The sequence below is a fragment of the Mycteria americana genome, chromosome 7 (assembly GCF_035582795.1).
Source record: "Mycteria americana isolate JAX WOST 10 ecotype Jacksonville Zoo and Gardens chromosome 7, USCA_MyAme_1.0, whole genome shotgun sequence".
NCBI classification, from domain to species: Eukaryota; Metazoa; Chordata; class Aves; order Ciconiiformes; family Ciconiidae; genus Mycteria; species Mycteria americana.
The window spans coordinates 25862583-25887153 of NC_134371.1; the positions used below are offsets into that span (position 1 = coordinate 25862583).

Here is a 24571-nt window from a genome sequence, read left to right on the forward strand (position 1 = left end):
GTTGGAGAAGCTAAGCTTGCTGAGCTCCTAGCTTTCCTTCCCCCAACCTCAAAGCCAAGAGCTTTTTAAAATAACTAGAAAAGGGAAAAATTACCTTTTCCTTCAGATCAATTCCACAACTACCAATTTTTATCCAGAATTAACTAAAACATTCTGAATATACAGAGCACACAAAAGTCTGTGGATTTGGAGAAAGTTCTTTGAGTGACAGGTGACAGTCAAGACAATCCTATCACAGCTAATAAAAGAATTTATTGTAAACATACGTATCTTACACAATTATACAGTATAATACAGATAACATGAAGGATTTAAACACTCAGCATTACAAATAGGCGCAATATTTGTAAAGAGATCTTTAACTTGTATCAAGACTCTTTAGAAAGCCAGAGAAATATACCGCAACATTTCAACACACTGTATCAGCTGTAGCATTCCACACACACCTGAACGGGTGCATGAAATTCCACCACTTCTAACTTATCTCCAAGCAATTCCCACAGGAACTTCTCACCAACAAATTTTTCTCCCACCACTTTTCAAAATTCAAATAACTTGTTGCAAACGTTTACTACATCTGAAAGACTAAACAAATGTGTTATTTTCTATCTGCTTTTAACAGATTTTATTTTTCTTCAGCAAACTTTATATATTATTAATATAGCATCTCCTAGGAGAATAACCTGTGGTTGCTCAGAAATGTAGCAATAGATCTCCACTGCAAGAACCCCATTAAGAACAAGGGGCATTTACCTGCCTGCTTCAGGGCCAGGTTCAGGACTCATTCTGAAACTCCATTCCTCACAGAAAAGCAGGACACAGGCAAGGAAGCCACAATTTGCAAACAGATGCCCAACGACGAGCTCCTGCATCCTCAAGAGCTGCTCTAGGCATACCAGAATCCCAGAAACTAAGCCCGCAAGAGACGGGGGCTGGAAATGCATATGTCATTGCAGATCATAGCACGACTGAGTTTGCCCAAAAGGCTGTTCCCACACAATCTGCAGGCTGTCATAGCGATAGTGACAGATATCTTGAAAATGCCCTTCTCTTTTGTAAAAGCTCTGTACAGGGGTGCCTGAAAGCAGTATGGACTTTGAGTTCACTACAGCCTACAAAGAAAGTGTGGGGCCTGCAGTTCCCCAGCTACCTGGATTTCTCCTGACCCTCAACACTGAGCTCAAACATAATCACCACTGCTCGACTCCTTCACACTGACCTCAGCTGAAAAACTAATGTCAGGGCTAAGCTGTGCACTTTACTTGTGCAGGCAGTCCTGCACTCAGCTCAACCAAACAAGCCAGGATTATCTTTTGAATCCAGAGCATCTGAAACGCCCTTTCTAGGGGGCATTTAAGTCCTTCTCTGAGTGCTGTTGGGATTTCATCCATTGGTCCCATTTCCTAGATTCAAGGGCCAGGTTCTGCCACTCTTATTCAAGTGAACTGTAACTCCCTGTTAGCTCCGATGAACCGAGGGGGGCTTGTCTGCAGACCCTAGTTTTATTTAAGGTGGAGAAGACAGGCAGCATCTCATCTGAGGTACAGAGTACCTTCTTCTGTTTAAGAACTGCATCAAACCTACACTACTCTCCTTGGAAGCCTGAAACTACCCTCTAACTGAACTGTCTTCCACAGTTCCTGCACACTACTGGAGTTACCACCACCTGTCTTCTAGCCCCAAAAAAGCACCAAAAGATAACATTTTGAAGATTTCTGTTCCTACCCCAGGCCAGGAAAAATAACTGTAGTTTAATGTTTATAAAAGGCTTTGTATTGTCAAAGCACGGCACCAACAAGAGCGAGGCCTCAGTACACCCCTGTGAGGTAGGTATCCTGCTCCCCATGTTCAGAGATGGGGAAACTGAGGCACAGAGTGATTAAATCAAAGGCCATGCAGCAGATCAGAGATCCAGCTGAGATCAGCGCATTGGAGGTTCTGGCTGTTTGACCCATGTTCCACCGTCATGACAGCGCTGCCTCACAAAACAAGCACTCTGAAAGCATGACAGTCCAACAGGAGTCCCACCAACTTTACAATGGCTTATTCACACTACTAGCAAGCACCCATGGGGCAGGACAAAGGGGTGGTGGATGTGGGGTGGTCAGGATGTTGTCAGTGAAGCCTTCTTCGGTGAAGTGTTGATAGCCAGGCTGCAGACATGTCTCCTACACCAGTGATGTTCCTGAGACAGGTAAGTGCTGGGGTTAGTAGCAGAACTTCTTCCTGCAGTCAAGACATCAGAGGAACTCCCCACAAGCAGCAAATCTCTGATTTTTTGATCCTATCACACCTCTCTGTGTTGAGCAGAACTTAAGCCAAAGTGGTGCTGCTCCCACAGCACTTCACAATCCAAGCTGATCATTAGCGAATGCTGTCAAAACATTTGAGACTTGTACAACACAGTTGTACAGCTGGTCACCTGCCCTCCAGCACACTCCAAACCTTCTGGCAGCCTGGGGAGGCACTTGCAGGGCAAGCAAAGGGTTTCAGCTAGTCCAAGCCCACAAACACTGAATACTGTCTTTGCTCCTCTCCTTTCCCATGCACGACAAGTGGTCAGTCAAATCTTACCAAGCCTGACCATGGGCTGTTCATCTTGATTGAGCATGTGCCAGTCTACCCTTTCCGAGGTGACTAAGAAAGGTGACATCTGACACCTCCTCTAAAGAGGCAAGGAATCTGGTTAGGTGACACTTAGCTGAATAAGTTAATGATAAGCCTACACAGCCGTGTCCTCCGTCACATACATCATGCTCAACCAGGACTGGCAGAATTTGTTGCAGCCATCAGCCTTCTGCTCCCCCAACTCAAACCTAACCAACCAACCCACCCATCTACTCAAATGACCCACCTTTAAAAGCTGCCTTTGACTTTTCTCATATTCGTAATGCCAGAGCAACTGTTCTGCCCACTGCATGGGGAAATCAACTCATAGGTAGACTGCATCAAAAGGCATAATTTCTTTTCTTAAAAGTGTTCAATCTCATCAATACAGCTGTCTTAGAGGGACAAGGCCTGTGGAATCTCTCACAGCTAGCAACTCGATGCAAACTGACAATGTTTGTTCAGCCACTGAACATACACTTACCAAGTAAACACTGACATTTAACAACTTGATTTGGAACAGAGCATCATTTTGTTGCATTAAGGTGCATCTTTAATTGGAGGTAACAATCTAGTAGCCCAATGTTATAAATGTATATAATAGTATCCTACAGAAATACTGGATTTGTCAACCCAACTGCAGTCATAAATCCACCTTTCCTGTAGCATCTTCTCTGCTCTATTTCATTGTTCCTCATTTAGTATCTTCATATGTTTGTTTGTGAGGAAGTCAAGAAAGGGAATACTACAGATGGCTTTGTGAATATTCATCACTGTGATCTCTCTTGGAGTCCTGCAGGGAATGCATCAGAGATGCTATTATAATACATAAAAAGACATGTGTCCATAAAGCAGCAAGTAAATAAGTTTACTAATAGGGGAAGAAAAGAAAGGGGGGGGGGGGGGGGGGGGGATAAATCAAAAAAAGGATAAAAGAGCAAGTGTTAGAGCAACACAGGAAAAGCATTAAAATGTCACAGCACAAAAAAGCCACTCGAATTACTGCAGGAAACATCTTGGGCACTAGAACAGGAAAATCAAGTGCTGAAGTAGTAAGTCTTGGACTTCTATAGCACAGACTATGTGTATATAATTCTATATATAACATATACACATATGTTTAATATATATTATATAAATATTTATATATTGCATACAAGTAAATATTTAAACTAAGCATTTTCTCATAGTGTTGGGTTTTTTTCCAATTTCAAGCTATCCCAAATCATGGTGCTGAACAGAAATCAAAATGTGGCCTAATCGTTACCATAAAAAATAACTCAGTATCTGAGCCAGAAAAGAGTATATCAGTAAAATAAAGAAGAGATTATTTAGGTTGTTTAAGTTCTGTCTGGCCATGGGTAAGTTGTCTACATGGTAACCTGAGATGGACAAGACTGAGAAGGTTCTTCAACATGGCTCTGTAGAAACAGGTCATCTGCCTTTGAGTATGGCAATACCAGAGAATCCTGCCTCAGTTTTTAGTGTTGTCTATATTACCACCCCTTTGCGACTATGGAGCTAAGAGATGACAAACCCCCTCCCCTAAGGGCTGGATCTTCCCAGAATATAGTTCATAAATTCCCTCAATCACGTGGTCTGAGCTAATCTGACTAAATTCCTCAAGCAGTTCAGCCCTTAGCGCTGGCACAAATGGTCTAAGAGGAAACAAGCTGCTGTACCTGTTGTGAGGAGCTGTCTGGTATGCCACAGCCAGTGCTTGCCGTAGGATATCACTCATAAGCTGTTCAGTGGCCTGTGACAAAAGACAACATTGGGAGACAGATTTAGGGAAAGAGGAAAGGAACATGCTATTTGCTCAAGTATCAGTGTAAGAGCAGCCGAAATTTGGCTCACTTCAATCCTGTATTCGATCAGCAGGGGGAAGTTCAAGATGCCCAAGTGAGTTTTACCAGCACAGGAATACGAACAGTATATTTAGCAGAAAAACAGAGCCCTATAGATGCACAGACCTCAGACTGTAACTGCCCAGTCTGGTTTCTCTCTGGACCTGCAGAACAGTATGTGCACAGCAGGGTGGATCCAATGTTCCAGAGCCTGTGCCTCAAAGAGCAATTTAGGGCCCTGCCTCTCACACACCAGAGCTTGTTTTGTACATGGCAAATTCCAGATATTCTCCTGGGAGCTAGTATATGCTTGTTAGCCACTCCCTGTGGTCCCTAGGCTTGTGACACTTTCACAAAAACCTCCCAGCCTGGACAGCAAGCAGACGGCAGCCATATGCCCTACACACTTGGCTTAATCAATGTTCAATCAAAAGCTAATTAAGGCTCTTGGCTTTCTGTGCCTGTATCAAGACTAGAGCAGGGTTTCTGGGATGTTCAGTCAGGAAAGCTGACATAAATCTACATTTTTTTATAATGGAGCAATCTGATGGTTACAATCTGTGTCTACAAATGGATGTACCTCTACCTGAGTTCAACTATAAGTAACAGAGCACAGCAGAAATGTGCATGCATGTGCACGTGTGACCTGGAATTAATTAGCTTTTGTAAAACTGATCTTCTGATAAGCAGCAGTCTGTACAAACAACCCCAAAAACTGTCTTTGGCTTGAAACACAGCAGAGCACAGCTAAAAATAATCCATGTTAGCCTTCAGTCCAAACCCAAGAACTTTAGTTCCATGCTGTTCAAAGCTCTGGTAAGAAACGGTCTCTGTTTTTCCAATATTGATTATGATAGATAGTTTCTCATACAAGGCAGAATTGCTGCTGTCTGCAGGAATTTAGCAGTCTGCCAGTAGAGACAGCCCAAGCAAAAAGGAAATGAACAGTATTTAGGAAAAAATAGCTAACCTCTTATAAAATAATCAAGTCTTACAGAACTCTGGCAGATTCCCCCTTCCAGTTCTGAAGGGTAGGGCAAAGTAAGGGGTACTTTCAAAGTTACAGAATGAGTCAGTATCTTGCTGGAGGTGAGAATCTGCAAATCACTATTCTGTGTCCAAGCCAACAAATCAGTTAGAAAGCTGGAAACACACAAAGAAGTATAGGACACTCTTTGGTCAGCTATATATCCTTCTATACCTGCACCAAGATAGACATCAGACTCCGCATCTCTTGATTTGATAAATGCGTATCAATAAGGACATTCAATCTTTTTTTTATACATTACTGGGTTAATAGTTACAGAAAAGTTCTTAACATGAAGCAATTTCTTACCTTTAAAATCATATCTTCTATTACTGATGCATACACATTCTTTTGTACCTCAGCAGGCTGAAAAGAAATCCCTATCTATAAAATACAGGAGAGAGAAAAAAATTAATACATCAAATAACACAACCCACGTTTTGCTGCAGATGAGATGAGAATGATATAACAGAAACAATCTATTACAAAGGGTAGTTAAAAAACAAGCAAACAGACACTGCAGAACTTTCAGGCACTGTAATCTCAGGCTTCACTTAAAAAAAAAAAGTCTGGAGAAAATTAAGTTTGACCATTAGAACAGCCTGCAGAAATGCCTCAAAAACACAGAAGAAACAAATGCAGGTTTTAATTTTTGTTTCAGAAAGTCCACACGAAAACCAGGCTGCATTGGGTATCTCTGGATTGAGAATGGAAGCTCCATTTTAAAACTGTACATATATTTAATCCATCTATTCATAATCTTCCATGCACCTACCTATGGCAACTGAGCCCACTTTAAACAGTGCTCCTGGCACAGAAGTTCCGCATCAAAAGAGCGTTTCATCCCCCAGTCACACTCTCATCATGCCTGTGCCCTTGACACCTACATAGCAAGAGACTAGATACACTGCAGAACCAAGGTTTTGTCCCTTGATGGCAGCATTTGAGGTGGAGACAGAGATCCTTTCTCCCACAACTGCTGCATGCAAACCCCTCCCACTGCTCCTGTGTCTGCTGGTACAATGGTGAGCACTCTTTCCTACAAGCTGAGTCAGTCTCCTCTCTTTCCTTCCTGCTGCTGTGAGAGAAGACCCTCCTCTCCCCTTCTTTTACCCTAATTTGAATAGGGGAAGAAACCCAAGCAGTAGTTTGCTGTGGTCTTAGCTTTACTGCAACTCCTTTTCAGGAGCTGCTATTCAACAGCACTGCTCCAAACAATGAGCCCAAATCTTTCATGTGATGGAACAGGAAGAAGTCAGTGCTAGTGCTCCTCTTCCCTCATTTCCCCTTACTTCTAGCCTTCCAGGATGATTCTTCTGGTGCTAAGCCCTGCAACACAGCTACTCTGAAATGACCTCCCATCTGGCATGCTTCACTTACTCCTGCCAGCACTGGCCAGCTGAGTGTCATGAGTCAGAAGGTTCAATTTTTCCAGGGCATTTATAAAAACTTCCATAAAGCATCCAGAAGCCCATATAGATGAAAGAAAAGCAACTAAATAAATATAAGACCACAATTATCTTAACAGCAGTTCTTATTAGCTTTATGATTCACTTATTACCTTCTCTGCAGTGTCCCTCACAAACTCTGATGCAGGCAAGGAAGCCAAGTAGAACTTCATCTCCTCTTGTTTCTCCTCCTGTTCTTTCTTAATGTTTATTTTTAATGGCTCACTAAAGTTGAGAATATCTACTTCCTCTTCGTGTTCTGGTTCTCGTTTCAGAAATTGCTGTAGTTCCTCTAGTTTTCGGCACAGCTCTTCACCACTGCTGTAAGATGAAGGGCATTCTGAAAAAGAAGCAATCAATTAAACACATGATAGGTTATGGAAAGCTGTTTATAAACAGATGCACACTCAAAATACGGTAATTGGAAGTTAAGGTAATTGGAAGTTATTTTTGTAGTTCCTACCAAACATAAGGATGAACAGAAACGCAAAGATTCATTGAGAGCCTTCTAATTATATCTTCATGACACTCGTAGTCCTCTCCCTCATCTGCTCCTACACCAATCAAGAGGGCTGCATTTCAAACAAAACCAGGCTAATGTAAGTCTCCTAAACATTCTCACAGAAGCTTTTTGACAACTGGAAAAGCAGTCTGATGCTCTTCAACTTGGTTGGAGAAATGGAGTTTTTACTATGTAGGCACCATGTAGCACTAAATCATCTTTTACATTGTGACAATTATTATCATGCTTTTTAAGAAAAATCACAAGACAGATTCACAGTGGAATTACAAAAGGGTAACCTCTTCTCTGCATGCTCAACACGAGCCAGTAAAACCTTTTGTGGAAAGCTACGCAATAAAAAGATTCTTTTCTTCAAAGAGAAACACAAATCTAGTTATTTAGATACAAATATTAAAAGGTGAATGTAGGCTTCCTTTCCACCTTCAACAACTGCAATGCAGGACCAGACTTAGCAAAGAATAATCAAATCCATACACTTCTGTGAAATACCTTAAATCCCTGTATGATCAGAACAGAAAAACATTTGGCTTTGGGAAAGGGATTATTTGAAGGTGAAACAAGGGAGCTTAACTGTGAAGAATGGATGAAATTAAAGATGTACATTTCATACATACTAAAATGGACTGTGGAAATCCCAGAGCTATGCCTAGTACAATAATGTAGCAGCTATAATAACACAACATGAAGCTTCACATGGGCCAATTCACTTCACTTTTGGAGGTAAATTAACCCCCACTGAGCTCCACGCTGCCGCTGCCAGTTTTGGGTTTTTTTTTGTACCTGAACTCATTCACACTGTTTGCACAGTAAGTCTTTTAATAGAGGCTAAGCTTACCCAAGGGCAGAACTGTCATTACTCCCTATACTTTGTTTGTGTGCCCATTTATAAATGATTACACTGTGGGGCAAGAATCACCTCTCGTAAGATTTCTCTACACTGAGCCTCCAAAGGCCCCAAAGCACAATAAAATCCCAAAGAGGCCCCAGAGAACATCAGGATTGGTAGGGACAAGGGGCAGCTTCACTTGTAGGCTTGCCCTTAAGATCTCCAACTTCTGTTATTGCAGAGTGAATCAAGTTAAAAAACAAAGAAAGTAAGAATCCGCTTCTCCTGAAGCAGCAGCACATGTGTGTGCATACACACAGTCTTAAGCCATTTAACAAACAGCGTCTCTGGCAAAAAGGAGCTTTCTGTCCCTCCATACTCACCTGGCTCACTGTCTATCTGCGTCAGCACGTCTTCAATTGAGTCTTCATCGTTCCGCAAGGTCTCCGGGTCAGGTGGAGTGTAGCCATGGCATCGACACCAGTGCACCACATGCTTTGTTTTCAGGGGTGTAATGTTGTGAAACCTGGGGTGTTTCTCTATGATTTCTTGTAGGATCTTTCTCACTGTCATTGCTCGTTGCCACTGTGACAAACGAAAGGGAAAGCTCATCACACTGGCTAAAACATTTAAGGCTAGACTATGGCCCAGAACAATAATCCAGGTTGCAAAGAAAACAAAAGGAATGGGATTTTCTCAGGAGTCAGAATGAGAAGGAAAAACAAATGTGGAAGATGGTCCTAATCGTGACATTAGGCAGCTGTAGGCAGGTCATTTAAACTCTGCTTTCTCATCCAAACAAAACCTCAAGAAAAAAGGGACACACATTGACAGGAGCCCAGACACATTTGTCTTGACTTGAATTGCCTCATCTCCCAAGTAACACCTAAGATGGCATAGTGCAAGAAATCCATTAGAGTGCTGCTCAAAATTTTGGTTGAACTCTTCAATCATTTAAGTTGGCAACAGCAGAGGGAAGTTAAAACTAATCAGTTTTAACATCTTCCCTGTAAAACTCCATAGCAAGATGACAAAACTATGAAGAAATAGGGGGAAACATAACAACCAGAACACAAAAAGGTCCAGATTAACTGAAATATTTATCTTTAGTGAACTGACAATCTATTTCAGCACTAGCATTGCTTATGTCAGATCCCTCAATTCTCTTCCTACAGAAAGCAGACACAATCCCATGAAAAGATGGACAAAGTATGTTGGGTAAAACTCCCATGAGTGTAACATGCCACAGAGGAGTGATGAAGATAAAGTGCTAACAGGACAGCTTGCAAAAATTCTGATTTTGAAAATGCTTCAAACACACCTTACTTTGAACCAACCAAAAAATGACCTTTAGAGTCCCTTCTGCTTGAGAAAGTCTCTGAACAATAAACTGGATCACTACCTGGACACAAATCAGTGCGTCTTGCAGTAAGGAATGCTTCCATTTAAAATGCAACAGACTGCTTCAGAGAACAAATCAGCCAACAACAAGGAAGGTTCCATAATTCAGAAATCCTTCTTGTGTCCCTAATGAATGCTTATGAAACACAGGAAGAGAGGATTACCTCGGCTGCCCTCCTCTTCCCAATATTCCAGCTGTAATACTGTTCCACTGAACTGGCACAAAAAGAGCTTGCATCTTCACCTAGAAAACACAAAGCCAAAAACAGTATTAAATTTTAATATGTGAAGTAACATAAATTCTGGTTTTGATGTTATTTAGCGGAGAAGAAGAGGGAAATGTGTTTCATGCTCATAGGATCAAGGACTGTAACTCTTTACAAATGCTGTGCTCTCTCTGAGCACAGCACAGATACATGCAGCAGACACTTTGGGTTTTGAATGCAAAATCAGCATCTCTCTTGGTCAGGATGTACAGACATATGTGGCTATGGGCTGTTTTAAGCCTCTTCTTCCCCCCAAAGCTGTAATGATGAGATCTGTAAGTCTGTCTTAGTGGTCAAAGTCTCTTCCTTTGGAAAACATTTTTTTTGCCAACAAATTGCAATATAAAAATGAAACAGTGAAAAGGTTTCCTGGCAAAAACATGAGGAGGGGATACAAATCCTAAGCAACGGATTCATGAATGCTACTGTAGGCCAGAGAGCTGTATGTAATGAAAGCTTTACTGTGCCACCCACTCCTACTTTGCTCACTGTGCTTATCTTGAGAGGGTCTGCTCTACCCAGTCTCCAGGACCACTTATTCGAAGTGCATTAGTTACCAGAGAAAGCTGATATATATTTCCAGCTATGTACATGAGTAGGAGATTTGCAATTATAAAATACCATAAAAGATTAAAATGTTTCTCTGCAAACCACCACCTTTCATTTAAAAAAAAAAAAAAAAAAGGCAAAAACCCCAACAACAAACACATTCCAATGCTGAGCTATGTTCTCGTATTTGCAAGGATTTCTGAAACTCTGGCATTAAATTAAAAAAAATAAAAGCACATCTACTGAGGACAAACCAGGGAAAAGAGGACCTACTTGCAACCATTATGTGAGGAAATACAATGTATTTCTAACCAAAAAAACAGGTAAAAGTTAGTAACTGCTGACAACATACTTGGCTTTATTGGAAGAACCTGATTCTAAGCATCTTTAGAATAACCCCTGGAGTAAGCTCTCTAGGAGGATGGCTTCACTTCATTTTGCCCTTTAATAATTTTTGTGGCCACAGAGTATGCAAGGCATTCTGTTGATACATTGAAAATAGAAAGCAAAGGTTTTCATTTACTGCTTACTTTTTTCAGCAATTAATGGAACCTTCTTCACTATTGCTGTTAAAAGCTGCTGGATGTTCTCCAAATATTCTATACTGCAAGGGATAAAAAGAATCACAATGAAGAATACTGTTGGAAGCAATGAATCCGATGCAAAAGGTTTCAAAATCACTGCATGGTTTAAAGTCCCTAGCCCCAAGGCATTATAGCAATACTAGTATGAGGATAAACTAGTATGAGGATAAGCCCCAACCCGGAGAAGGTGCTTCAAACAGCCCTTCCACTTGCTGAGGTGTCCACATCTGAAGCTGTATTTGTCATGATGAAGAAACTGAAGATAGGCTTTTTTGGGCAGGCTTGGAAGAAATCCCTGTATCATCTCACAATCTGCAACACTACTTTGAGGGATAAGACGCACCTATTAGCGCAGGCTGTCCCAGTAGGAACATGGGATATTGCATGGGAAGCTTTGTACTTACGGGAGTTTAGGTAAATTTTACTTAACCAGCCATACTGTATTTAACTGGCAAGAACTGTATTTTCCATTAGTTATTTTACAACTAAGATAATTTCCAGTGTGTAGTGACTTAAAATTTATTCCCGTCTCCTACACATACTCTCCATCAGGGTAATGTCTGCAGAGATATGTCAGAATAACAAAACTTTTCAAAACATGGAGACAGGAAAGTCAGCCATTGGAGGAATCAAGAGCAGAAGAAACATCCTACACTTTATAAGAAATATGCAGAGAAAATTCTGCAAACTGAGTTCTGGTGAAAAAACACTAACAAGTACTTGCAAGAGCATCACAAACAAGGCACTGGATTTCACAGCATCCAGTGAACAAATACTCCAATGATCTTTATTATTTAATTCCAATTCTGAACCAACACAAACCTCATACTAAGTAATTACAGAAGTATATGAGCCTTACAAGACTAAAGAGGCAAGAAGAGAGACAGTTCTACTTATTTCAGATGCCCCTTTTTTGACCTGCATTTCACTGGGCAGTTTGACCTCAGTAAGGACACACAATGGCAATGGGAATTATACAAACAGTGGATTATAAGGAGGTTTTAGCAGCTTGAGATTTCAGCAAACCCCAAAACAACTGCAATAATTTTTTTCCCCCTTTCATGAGCCCTGCATACTAATCCATTTACAAAGAAAATATTGCAACACTGTCTGAAACAAACGCCAGCCGACAGAGTTAGTACTGATACAGCAGTGTATGGGACAGAAGATTTTATAATGTATTTCTAGGTCAAACTTAACACTACTGCACGTATCCCTAGAACTTCCTCCTTTCCCCCTGGTATTTCAAAGATCAGAAAACCTTATAGAGAAATGAACAATTACTTGATAACGTAATTCCCAATTTCAGAGCTCTCTTCTGTTTTTACTGCTGCTTGGCCTTCTTGGGTACCCACAGAACTGCAGTTTTGTCCTGTTGAATCAGGCTCCATCTTAACTTCAAAGAAACAGAACACATTTTAAGAGACAAAAAGTACCAGTCAGCTTGATAAAGAATGTCTTGCAAGACTCCAGTAAGACTAAGGGTCTTATATAACATCATTTCATTTGTTGTTCGCGTTCTGATTGTTAAGCATGAACAAATCTGGCCTTCAATTCTGCTGAAAGCAAGCCACCAGAACATGTGTCGCCCCCCTCCAAATCTCAACATGCTCACATCTTATCATTTTTAGAAAATTTGCATTTGCATAACCAATTGCTGATGTTTCGCATGCCTGATCTCAATTGGCCTGCCTGCAAATGTACGTTGGCCTTTCTGTAAACAAAGAGCTGTAGAGAAAACTAATAACAGTTTTAGCAAGAAGTGACATTTCAAAGTAAGAACTTTTTTAAAGACATCACTTATTTTGACATCAGTGAACTTTCTCACATCTAGGACAGAACTCTGGTGAGACGGGAGCAGGAGGGACAGAGACGTTCCCAAACCAGAACAGCCAGACAGTCTGGTCATTGATCTGGGATGGGAGAGATGCATGACAGTTCCGCAAGAACTGGACTCTGAATATCTCAGCTCTGGTCTATGCATTATTCTGGGAAGTACTGTATGTACATCTTCCCCCTGTGTGTGCACGCACACACATACTGACTACATCTAGTGCTGCTGGAAAGCATCCTCCAGTACATTTCACCATAGTCACTATTCTGAGGACAGCAGTAACTGTGATTAAATACATGCTGCTCTATGCATTTCTGCAATGACGGATTGAAACAATGAACATTTAAGGTACTCATGGTAGCTTTCTAGAACATCCTCATTTCTCTCTGTACTTGCTTATGCTTTGGGATTTGTTGAGGGGTAAGTCACTGTTAATTTCCTAGTCCCCAGATGCCATTTTTACTTGATTTAAACCCTACTAACAATGGAAATAAAGGAACCCACAGTCACAGGGTCTACTTTCATAGTCAGGCCACTTGCATAAAGCAGTACTAGCTTATTTCTACTACTTATCTTACTGAGAAATTCCTTGTTACCTTTAGTGATGGACGCTGTAGAGGAACTAGGGACAACCGTACTTGCTGCTGTAACAGCTGTAACAGCTGAAACTTTGCTGGTAGAAAGTGACTGTATCACTGGAGAGGAACAGAAAAAAACAAAACAAAACCAAAAAACAAACAAACAAAAAACCCACAACAAAGAAAAGAAAAAAAAAAAATCAAACTTCATACACTTTGACAGATAACCATGTTCAGAAGCAACACAGTGTTTGCAGCACAAAGTTTAGGGATGAATTTCCTTGCTACATTTTCTTCTATCTCTAACTTTGGACGATGTATGCCAACAGTGACCAAGAGCTACCCTGTGTCAAAGGGATTTTCAAACACCATCTGTCATCCTCCTCTGCCCTTTACCTTTGTTCATAGGCATGAGTATTGTCTGAACACCTCCAGAAGCTGTGTTTACACCGAGCTGTTTAAGCTGGCTGGGAACTGTCAGAACAGCCTGCTGTGGACTAGACTGATTTGAGTGGATTTTTAGCAACCCTGCAAGAAGAACGGAAGACAAAATGTTAAATAAAACACACCATTTTGTTTATCTCCAGCTACTTCTCTCCCTTTCTGCCTGAACCAGGATGGCATGTAAGCTAACACCGCCACCCTCTTAACAAGCCACAGTTCAGTGAACTGTCAGACAAGTGTTTACTGACACAAATGATTGCTAAAATACTGGGGTGCTGCACCACAGTGTGCACAGTATTATGTGCTGCACAGTGCTCTGGTATTTGTGAGGCAGGTTTCCTAATTACCTAAGTAACCTTAAATAAAAGTTGATGTAACACAAACCTTTCAACTGAAGCAGGCTCAGCACAGAGTAAAACACTCTTGTCAGAACAAGACCTTGTGCTCAAGGGTCTGGTAAGCCAGTGACTGACAGCTCTGTTGTACTTACACAGCCACGCTCACTGAGGTACCCAAGTGCCGCACACACCTCTGCAATTCAGCTTAGCAGCATCCACTGCAGTCAGCAGAGCACAATCAACCACGTTTTAACTAAGTGACAAGCCCAAGGCTGCACAGCAAGTCTGATGAAGGACATACCTGAACTGAGTGTCCTGTGTCTTTCTGTAACATGCACTGACTACATCCATAAGGATGGCTAATCAAGCTATGAAGCATATTAAAGTGGGGACTGAATTAAATCACTGATTTTAGTCAAGGCTAAAAACAAGCAGGACATTCAGATATTAACACCATTATCAATGGCAGCACCCAGTAACTTCGGTGGAAACCAGCATGGCTCCAGGCTGCGCCACAGTGCCATGGGCGAGAAGCACTCATCACCTGTCCACCAGCTCTCTCCTCCACAGTAATGACACCTCAAGCCACCACAGCCAGCACTCTACCACTGTGATTTGGGCCTGTGTTCATCCTTTCTACTGCTAAAGTAGCTACTTTCAATATAACTGTATTCAATCTATAGCTAACTTATTCAGATTGTGGAAATTTAATAGGCTTCTATTTTAGAACGTTGCCAACAGTATATTTCTTAGTTTCACAACAGTAATTTTATACTCACGATTTGTTTCAAGATAAAGTTTCCATTTTCCTCATAATTTATTATTCTTGTGTAAAAAACATAACTGCCTTCCAAGTACTAGACATGCAAGGTCTGGTGAAGATACTTCTTGGTTTGGAAGATGCATAACAGTGTTCAGTTAGGCTTTCACCACCAGGCAAAAAGGTTAACCTAGCATTACCAATTCATTTTTTAAACATTTTAGTCTATTTAAGACTCACTTAAATAAAAGCCCATATTTTTTACAATTAAAAATCTGACTGCTACACATCTTGGCAAAACCTTTTCTTCCACCTCCAGCCTTCTCAAACACACAGCCCCTGGATGGCCAAGCTCCGTGGTGGTGGCTGGCTCCCTTTGATACACTGACCGCCAGCAGTTCTTCCAGGGATGTTAAATGGTGAACCAAAGGTCTCTTTTGGCACAGAGGCAGTCTCCAGCAAGCAATTAAATGCTCGTGGCTTTGCAAGTCTCTTCCCAGAACAGTTTACCACACTTTGAGAAAGTGCATCATTTAAAAGTGTGCCTTGGGGGATGTCCCAAGTGTGCGATGCACAGATGTGTTGGGATAGCACAGCAAGGGACCCAAACGGCAAGGCAAGTAAGAAGGGACATTTTCAACTAACCCTATTAAGCCTGATGGGTGAGAGACGCTGTTCATTGCAAAACAATGGGAAATTTTGAGATTCTTTTTGAAAAGTTGCCTTTAAAAATATGAATCTCCAGAATTTTAACAGGGGTTTTTTTGTGTGATTTTTTTTGTTTGTTTTGTGATGGTTTTTTTTTAAACATCAAAATAACTGCTTCTTTTGGGATTCATAATGAAGTCAGTGCCTCAGGTTACAAAAAAAAAAAAAAACAACCCACCAAAAAACCCAAACCAAACCAAAAAACCAAACCACAACACCAAAAACCCACACAAACCCAAAAACAAAACCTAGATGATATTCTCATACCTAAAGGGCAGTCTTAATCTGAAAGTTACTTAGAATTTCCTTCAAAATATTTTGTATTTCCTACAAAAAAACCCCCTTGCTGCTTTGATGGCAAAGAGGAAAATACTCAACTGCCCATTGCAGAATTGTGGCAGTCACCTTCAAGCTCTGTGAAACAGAGTGATGAAAAAAGGAGGAGTTTGGAAGACTGTGTATGTAGGAAACAAGAAGAGTTGCTTTAAAAAGACACTGTCAGAAGGGCTCAGTGTCACTTACTTTCCCTTTTCTGTATTTGTACTCTGTTTCCACTTAGTAAGAAGTCACTTCAAATGAACAGAACATGCCAGCAGGTAAATTAGGAGTCAAAATGAAAATTCCTAATTTTAACCCATAAACTCAAATTAAACCTGTTATATCTGCTCTCCATGATACAAAAGATACTGAAGGGCAATAAAACTAAATAAGGAAAGCTCCCCCCTACATAAGGGCAGTCTATCTTTATTATCTCTTCTTTATTAACTTGAAACATTCCAGATCCAGTCTACCTCACTGTATTTAATGGATTTTGACTTCAAAGCCTTCAGTTCCCCCTAATCAACATCTCTTCTCCTTTCCAAGCCAAACAGAGCAGATGCAAAGCCTCAAAGCCAAATTCTGCTCATGCAGCTTCTCTAACTTCAGTGGAGTTTCACTTTCACAAACTAATAAAGTCTGTAGTATCACTAATACCTTGATAGTTTCAGCATTCAGTGGCACACTGTGTTCTTGAACAGGTAGAATGCATCTTCTAATGATAACCTGGCATGAAAACTAGAATCCCTCTCCAATACCAATGGACAACTCGCACTGTTATTTGTAACAGATACAGTCAATGTGCTCATGTGATAGGATGCCAAATTATTTACATATCTCTTTGGCTAAGCCAAAAGTTATGCTAATAAGGTATGCTTTAGAAAGCATGACTTTACTTTTACACATTCACAAATGCAGGTGACTACATTCTTCCATTTACAGTGAAGACATCTAAAGAACTCACACCTGGATTCTAACTTTCCATAGGAAACGCATGAAGGGAGTTTAATACCTGATACTGCAGCTTTTCCAGTCACAGGCGTTGGTGTAGTCATCAGAGAAGCAACACTTACAACAGTAGAAGTAGCAGTCTTATTCACTACTGATGAAGTAGACTGGCTCTGGCTTATACAGATTTGGTGGTGTTGTCCAGATGTCTTTGCTGTAGGAGCTCCAGAAGATGATGAACTGGAACCTGCATTGTCTATTTGCTGCATAAAAGAGGCAGAGAGCGATAACAAATTCCTTTTCATGTCATAGATGATTCAACAATAACCACAATGAGGGAGTATCTAGAAGTAGAAAAACCAAATGTCTATTTATCTATCATTAAGAAGCAAGAGGTTCTCAAGCACATATCCAAAACCCCATATACAGTGATGGCACATATAGAGTGGAGGCTGTTTCAGGCAGACAAAGTGAAACTGTGCACACAAGAACTGCTACCACAACAACTGCTTTGACAGTGTCTGGAGCCAGGCCCTTAACTTCAGCAAGCAGCTAGGCCTCCAGATGAGAAATTCGACCCAGGAATGTTTCTTGTTTCCCTGCTGCTCAGAAGTCCAGAGATATCAGCAGAGAAATGGGAAAAAAGTTTGAGATAAAGAGGCTGGATGGAAAATTTCTATCTCTGCTGCTTCACTGAAAGCTGTAAAAACAGTGAGTAGCATTTAACTCAAATTTTAGCATCTTCACCTATATATGCTGCGTATGCCAGCATTCAGCCTTCTGAGGGCAGCATGGCGTCAACTCTCCGCTTGTTTAATCTTTGCCTCTCCACAGGCAAAAGCAGCAAGGCTGGGGGAATGCTCCCAGTGAACTATACACTGTCCTTTTAGCTGCCTCCTTCCCACCCCGTGAACTCCAAGTCCACTCCAGGTGGAAAACCTGCATCAATTGGATACATGGCTGCATCCACGCATAAAAGCGTTCACTCTAGGAATGCAAATGTTTTACTTCCAACCTCACTTGATGCCGAAGCACCTCATTCCAAGGCTGCACTGTTATGACTACCCCATGGTGGAGAGGACTGACATCCCTTTGAACACAATCAGGACCGAAGGACCATGAACCCGGCCACTGCCAGCCTCTGAAATCTGTTGATGGCAGATTGGGCACTACGTGTTACCCACTAAGTGTTATCTTGTGGGATAAACATAAGTACCGTGGAGAGCTTGTGATCTCAGAGGAACAACCTGCGGGCTAGTTACTACTGGCTTTCACTGGCCTGCTGGATACAGAGCTTCAGGAATTTCACATTCTTCTGTAAATTCTTGTGCCAGCAACAGATTTGGTGCTTAAAGGCTGTGTAGCCCAAAAATCTGATCTGTATGATTGCAAAAGCTGTTTCAGATAAAACCTTTCCTGCCTACCTGAATTTTAACAACATTAAAAGCAAGAAAGTGCAAGTTTTAGTTTCTCTTCTCCCCTTGTTTCTTCAGATATTACTCTGTGCCAAACAGCAAACAAGACAACAGAAAGAGAGTTGTGTGTACTGCACTGGAACACAAATAAGAGCAGACCCGCCAGCAAAGCTGACTGAAAAGAATACCACCAACAGGGGAAAAAAGCAGCAGAAGTCCTTCCCTGGGGATTATACTGGCTAGTGCAAAATTTATATTACAGCATATTGGCAAACTTGTTTCTCACCTGGGCCACCCCGTTTGTGGGAAGGGCCATAGCAGGAGCAGCAGCTGTGGTGATAACACCTCCTGATACTCTCAGTACAGTGGTGCCAGGTTTGGAGAGCTGGGACGAGGCAGGCACTGATTTTATAGACCCATCTGATATTTTCATCAGCGATGTCTGTCCACTGGGTGCAGCCTTTGAAAAAGAATTCAGCATAAGGAAAAAAGTGTATTTGTTTGCATTTTTTTAAAATGACTTAAAAAAACCCAAACACACAACAACAACAAAACAAACAAGACAAATGTTTTTTATATTACTGAAAAATATTTTCAAAAGACTTTTGAAAAAGGCCAATTGTGGCAATAATAGCTAGAACAAAACTATCACCTCAGAAATCAAGTTTATCAAACTGTTGACTTTGCAAAAATATGTCTATCAATCTCAAATTTTGGATGATCAACTACAAGTACTCTTGGGGAGTTTGAATTTCATAGGGACCACTTGGTAGTTTTTAAAAGAAGGACATTTGAGGGATACCAAAACCGAAATTTTTAAGAGCTTTAGTGGGTGACCCATTTCTAAGGTTCAAATATTTAAGCACATTTTTGCACCTGACTGTATTCACTTCTCTAATTCCATTTCACTAAGAAATCCCAGAGCACATTTACAAACTAGCAACCCAAGCTTACACATGACCCACTTTGAAAACAGAAATAAAGCTGGAAAACTGTGGTCCAATATCTGCATATGAAAGTAGGCCTTCATGTGCTTTCCTTATCATAGTACAGCCAGCATCATAACTGTACAAAAACCAAAACCAAACAACTACAAAAGGAAAAGAGTTCATAATGTGTGGCTGTGGTTCCTATACTTTATCTGACAAAATGCTGACTGGTAAGAGAAAAACACATCATTTGTACATTACCTGTGTAAACAGAGCTGTTTTCTGTCCGGTTATCACTTTCAGTGCTTGTCCTTGTGTGGAAGATGCTCCGACTCCTACATTGCCCTGAACAACTGAAGCCGGAGTTAGCTGCTTCCCAGAACTCTGAGGAGAAGGCTGGCCGACCAGAAAGGTGCCCTGCTCCAGAAATAAGTTAGGGAGGTTAGCACTTCGAAACACAGTTAAAAGTCAACAGAAATCTAGGAGTGTCAATACAGAATACAAGCCTGTAGCTGTAATGCAACACCAACATTTCATCTTCTAAAGCAAGGCACTGCTAATTACAGCTTCTGCACTAAGAGCTAGACACAGCCTTCTCAGTGCAGAACACCACTTTCTGATGCAAGGGAAGGGGTGAAAAAGCCACAATCAGTTTCCTGTCTTGTCAGAGGCATCCACTACAATTTAACGCGCTTTATGCTCTTTAAGTTTATTCTTTGTGACAAATGCTGCTTAGCATGCAAGATCAGAGAGGCTACTGCTGGGCTAGGCAAAAAAAAGAGAGAAATCAAGACATTCTGTCACCTTCTCACTTCAAAATGTATTTGGTCTCCCCCCCCCCCCCCCCCCCCCCCCAAGGCTATATATTCAGAGCTTGGCATACAGAAATCACAGCGACAACTGGAGGTATGCACTCTAATAACTTACCACCTGAGACCTTGCACACCCTTCCTGCTTCTCATCAGTGTTCAGCTGCTACCCTGCAGAGGCTTCATTCACCCACTATCACACATGGACTCCTTCACACAATCTTCTGGTTTCTCATTTTTCTTCCTTACTCAGCTTTACCCTTTCTCTCCAATATCACAGAATACCAGGTTGGAAGGGACCTCAAGGATCACCTGGTCCAACCTTTCTTGGCAAAGCACGGTCTAGACAAGATTGGCCCAGCACCCTGTCCAGGTGAATCTTAAAAGTGTCCAATGTTGGGGGAATCCAGCACTTCCCTGGGGAGATTACTCAATGGCTGATTGTTCTCATTGTGAAAAATTTCCTCTTGTGTCCAATGGGAATATCCCCAGGAGTAACTTGTACCCACTACCCCTTGTCTTTTCATGTGACTCCTTGTAAAAAGGGAGTCTTCATCTTCTTTGTAGCCACCTTTAAATACTGGAACATGGTGATAAGGTCTCCCCTAAGCCTTTTTTCTCAGGCTGAACAAACCCAGTTGTCTCAGCCTTTCCTCATACGGCAGGCTTCCCAGTCCTTTGATCATCTTTGTGGCCCTTCTCTGGACCCTCTCCAGCCTGTCCACATTTTTTTTGTATAGTGGGGACCAAAACTGAATACAGTATTCCAGGTGTGGCCTGACAAGCACTGAGTAGAGCGGGATAATGACTTCTTATCTCTGCTGGTGATGCCCCTGTTGATGCAACCCAGCATCCTGTTGGCTTTCTTTGCGGCAGCAGCACACTGTTCACTCATATTGAGTTTGCTGTCCACCAGGACCCCCAAGTCCCTTTCCACAGAGCTGCTCTACAGCCAGGTAGATCCCAATCTGTGCTGCACTCCTGAATTATGTTTCCCAGGTGCAAGACCTTACATTTGTCTTTGCTGAACTTTATAAGGTTCTTGTTTACCCCCTCTTCTCTATTCTCCTATCTCTACTGCTTTCCTCCAACTCGTACACATACTACTGTGTAAGATAACTCTTCAACTCTGTTATATCACCTCTCTTGTTTTGGAGACCCTTGGAGACTGTGTCTCTTCTCCACCCACTGCTTGCCCTGGTCTTACTCAGTGCTGCTTTCTCAGCCCACAGGGAGCCATGAGGGTACCACCCTGCAAGGGGAGGTGAGGGGCAGAGATGTGCCAATAGCAACAGCAAGTGGTAAAGCAGGTGCTGGTAGAGGGGAGAGAGGCAAGGGTTGTTAGAGAGGATCTAGATCCCATAGTCCAAGAATGTTTCATGTATCACAGAACCACAGGATATCCACAAATTACCACTGCAGTCTGAAATGTAGATCTGCTTCAATAAGATGCTTACACCACTGACCTGGGTGTCTGCTTCAGGATGTAGGATGTATAGGTGAGGTGCTGTGACAAGTTACTGCTTGTGCTTTGGTTCCACCTCCTCCACTATTTGTAGAAGAACCAGATTGGAGACCTGTAACCAGAAGAAAAGGCTTGATCCTTTGGTAACCAGACACTGTCAGCTGCTAAAGCATCCCTGTATATCACAAGTAATTGAAAACACTTTGCAAGATACTTGCTGCCACATGTTTTGCAGCTGAATAATACTATTAGCCAGTACAGCACAGTTCAGATGTGCTGCTGTGCTCTCTTATAGCTCAGCAAATGCCATGAACAAAAGGAGCTATGGGGGAAATAAGGAGGACTGGTGGAGGCTAAGCTCATTTCAGGCTGGTTTGAATTTTCTATCAAAAGAAGAGATGCTGTCCAACAGATGAACAGTCTTTTCATCAGTCTTTTGCAGGTTATGAATCTGCAGCAAAAGCCCTAGAAACACTGAATTCGACTGGCTTCTTAATTTTACTTTTGTTGGCTGTGCCAATGCAATTTTGTTAACAGAGTATTAGATCATAGATACCAAGCAGTGGTAATTTGCAGTGACACTTTGATATTGCTCTGCCTCCAAAAAGAACAGCCTGGACACAGACTTTTTTGCAGTCTCTCATTAAGAAAGAAGGGTAAAAAAAAAATACTTATGGCTCTGTCATAAAAATGACAAGTATTTTGCTCTTCCTCGAAGCCTGTGAGATTATTTCCTTGTCAAGGTTGGAATGCCCCAGCTGCCTCTCTAAATCTCAAACAATGGGGCTCCCATCACAAGTTCTACAGCCCAAAAATACCTTCACCAAGAGTATCTACTTCTTCAGTGACATGTACTCTATTGCCATGTTGCTGGAATTTACAACCTTATATATTAAACTGGATAATACCTCTTCCTCACTGCCAGTATCAGAACTGGGAGCAAAAAGTTTAGACCCAATCCATCTCCAATCCCAACCTCCAGCCTCAAAAGGAGCATTCTGGAGAAGGCTCACAACAAAATTCTTCATCTACACAGACCAAACCCTGCAGTATTCTTTCCCTACAGCAATAGTACACTATAAACAAAGTATCACCCATCGGAATTATTTTAGCAATGTTATTCTCCGGGTATTTCACAGCAAGTTTGATTCACAAGCCCATTAACAACAAAGTGTTTCTGCTGGTCTCAACAGCTTGGGACCAAACCTTGTATCAATATTCAAAATGCTTTCTTTCCCTCATTCCAGATACAGTATCTTGTCCTTTTCAAATTTAGTTTATTATGTTTCTGGTTTCTCCAGGGTGTCATGCCATTACTTATTAATAGCTTTCACAACTGCATTCAACTACAGATCACAACAAAGAGTTAGACAGCCCTTCGCTGAATTTTGAGGAAAATTACAGTCTGCTTTCAGCACAGAGAGAAAGACATTGAGAGCACTGCATGAAAAGCAGTTTCATCTAAAACAGAAGACACTTGTGAGACCTCAGTCTTAAAAAGCACCACATGCTGTGTTGTGAACAAAGAAGCCCCACCCCATTAATGACTTCCACAGTACCAGGATGCTTTATAGCAAAAATGCCAAATGTATTAATTATGCAGTGATTACATTATTTAACTCATTAGATTTCCCTGCAAGACTAACTAGCATTATTTGTGGCTCGCAGTATGGCTCCTTGGGGTATCAGAAGCAGTTTTCCTTTCCCAGAAGGATTCTTGCTGTTGGTGGTGAGGTACAGTTTGGTGCCTGGTGGTAAGTTTGCCAGGTTTGCCAGGTTGGTGGCTGGTAACTGCAGCGTGGCCATCACTAAAAGAAAGAATAAAAAGAAATAAAACTACTGCTTGCAGAAGGTAGTATGCATTGAAATCTGCACAGGATGAAAGGACTAGGAGTGACATGCAGCTAGCCTTTGGTAATCCATACTTAGCTGGCCTAACTGCAGATTAACTCCACCAGTGATGCACAGACACTTTTTTGAATAGGTCGGGGGGGGGGGGGGGGGGGGGGGGAATCTCTCTGTGTGCAGTACCACTTATGGCTGCAGGCCAAAGCAGCACAGGCTTACTCCAGTCCAGAGGCCACACAACACTTTTCAAACAGTCCAGAGTCTGAGCTAACGTGCTCAGCTAAAGCCAGCTGTGTGCAGAAGCAGGCAGGGTACTTCTGCCCACAATCCCATAACTGTAAGAACTGGGGAAGATGTGAAGATGCAATAAGGACAGTTTGGCTCTTGTTGGTTGGATTTATGTGGAGCCCTTTGAGCATCTAAGAACCACAATGCTGGGCAAAAATGTGAGACCTGGCTCCATGAAAGTCTACTAGGTCTCTAGCACATTCCCCAGCATATCTGTCTGATATCCACTCACAGAAGACTGCATGTTTTAAAGTACTTGTGCTCCCTCTTCCCCATTACAGATAATGAGTTAACATTTTCTTTATTACTAATCTCAGTCAGCCTGAATTTCCCTACAGACCTCTCTAGTCATTTGGAAGTTTTTCAATCACACATAGTTATTTTGCAGTTGAAGAAATCATTATAGAGCCCCAAAGTCTACCCATCATGGCCTATTAACAAGGTGTAAAATTACTCTACCTGAGCCTTGAGATGTACTCTTCTGAGCACCTGTGGAAGAAACTTGCGCCTTTGTTATAGTCTGCACAGGCTGAGCAACAATTGTCCCTCCACCTCCACTCACGATGGCTTTGGCTACACCTTGAGTCACAACCTGCTTCGGACCAACAGCCTTTGCTACTGAAGAGCTAGATTTTGCCACAAGTATCTGGCCACCACTGATAGCCACTGCTTGTTTCACTGTTGACTGTAAAGCAGAACCAACTGGAACACCAACAACCTGCAACAAATAAATACTGGATGATGTGTGGCTGGCAAGAGCAATCACGTGAATTCTAGCTGGTACACTTCCTCCATCTCTAAACATTTGAGG

The 24571-nt window shown here is 41.7% G+C and overlaps 1 protein-coding gene across 1 annotated transcript in view; it reads right to left on the reverse strand.

Moving 5' to 3' along the window:
* Positions 1 to 232: 232 nt before the first annotated feature.
* The window catches only part of YEATS2 (YEATS domain containing 2), a 51949-nt gene continuing 27610 nt past the window's right edge, over positions 233 to 24571 (reverse strand). The window contains 17 exon segments of the mRNA XM_075507458.1: positions 233 to 3400; positions 4290 to 4363; positions 5791 to 5865; positions 7043 to 7269; positions 8662 to 8863; positions 9844 to 9923; positions 11025 to 11098; positions 12363 to 12474; positions 13509 to 13607; positions 13887 to 14018; positions 17071 to 17269; positions 18708 to 18881; positions 19612 to 19770; positions 21622 to 21695; positions 21698 to 21736; positions 23271 to 23432; positions 24220 to 24478. Of these exon segments, the coding sequence (XP_075363573.1) occupies positions 3292 to 3400; positions 4290 to 4363; positions 5791 to 5865; positions 7043 to 7269; positions 8662 to 8863; positions 9844 to 9923; positions 11025 to 11098; positions 12363 to 12474; positions 13509 to 13607; positions 13887 to 14018; positions 17071 to 17269; positions 18708 to 18881; positions 19612 to 19770; positions 21622 to 21695; positions 21698 to 21736; positions 23271 to 23432; positions 24220 to 24478 (2250 nt within the window). The 3' untranslated portion in view covers positions 233 to 3291.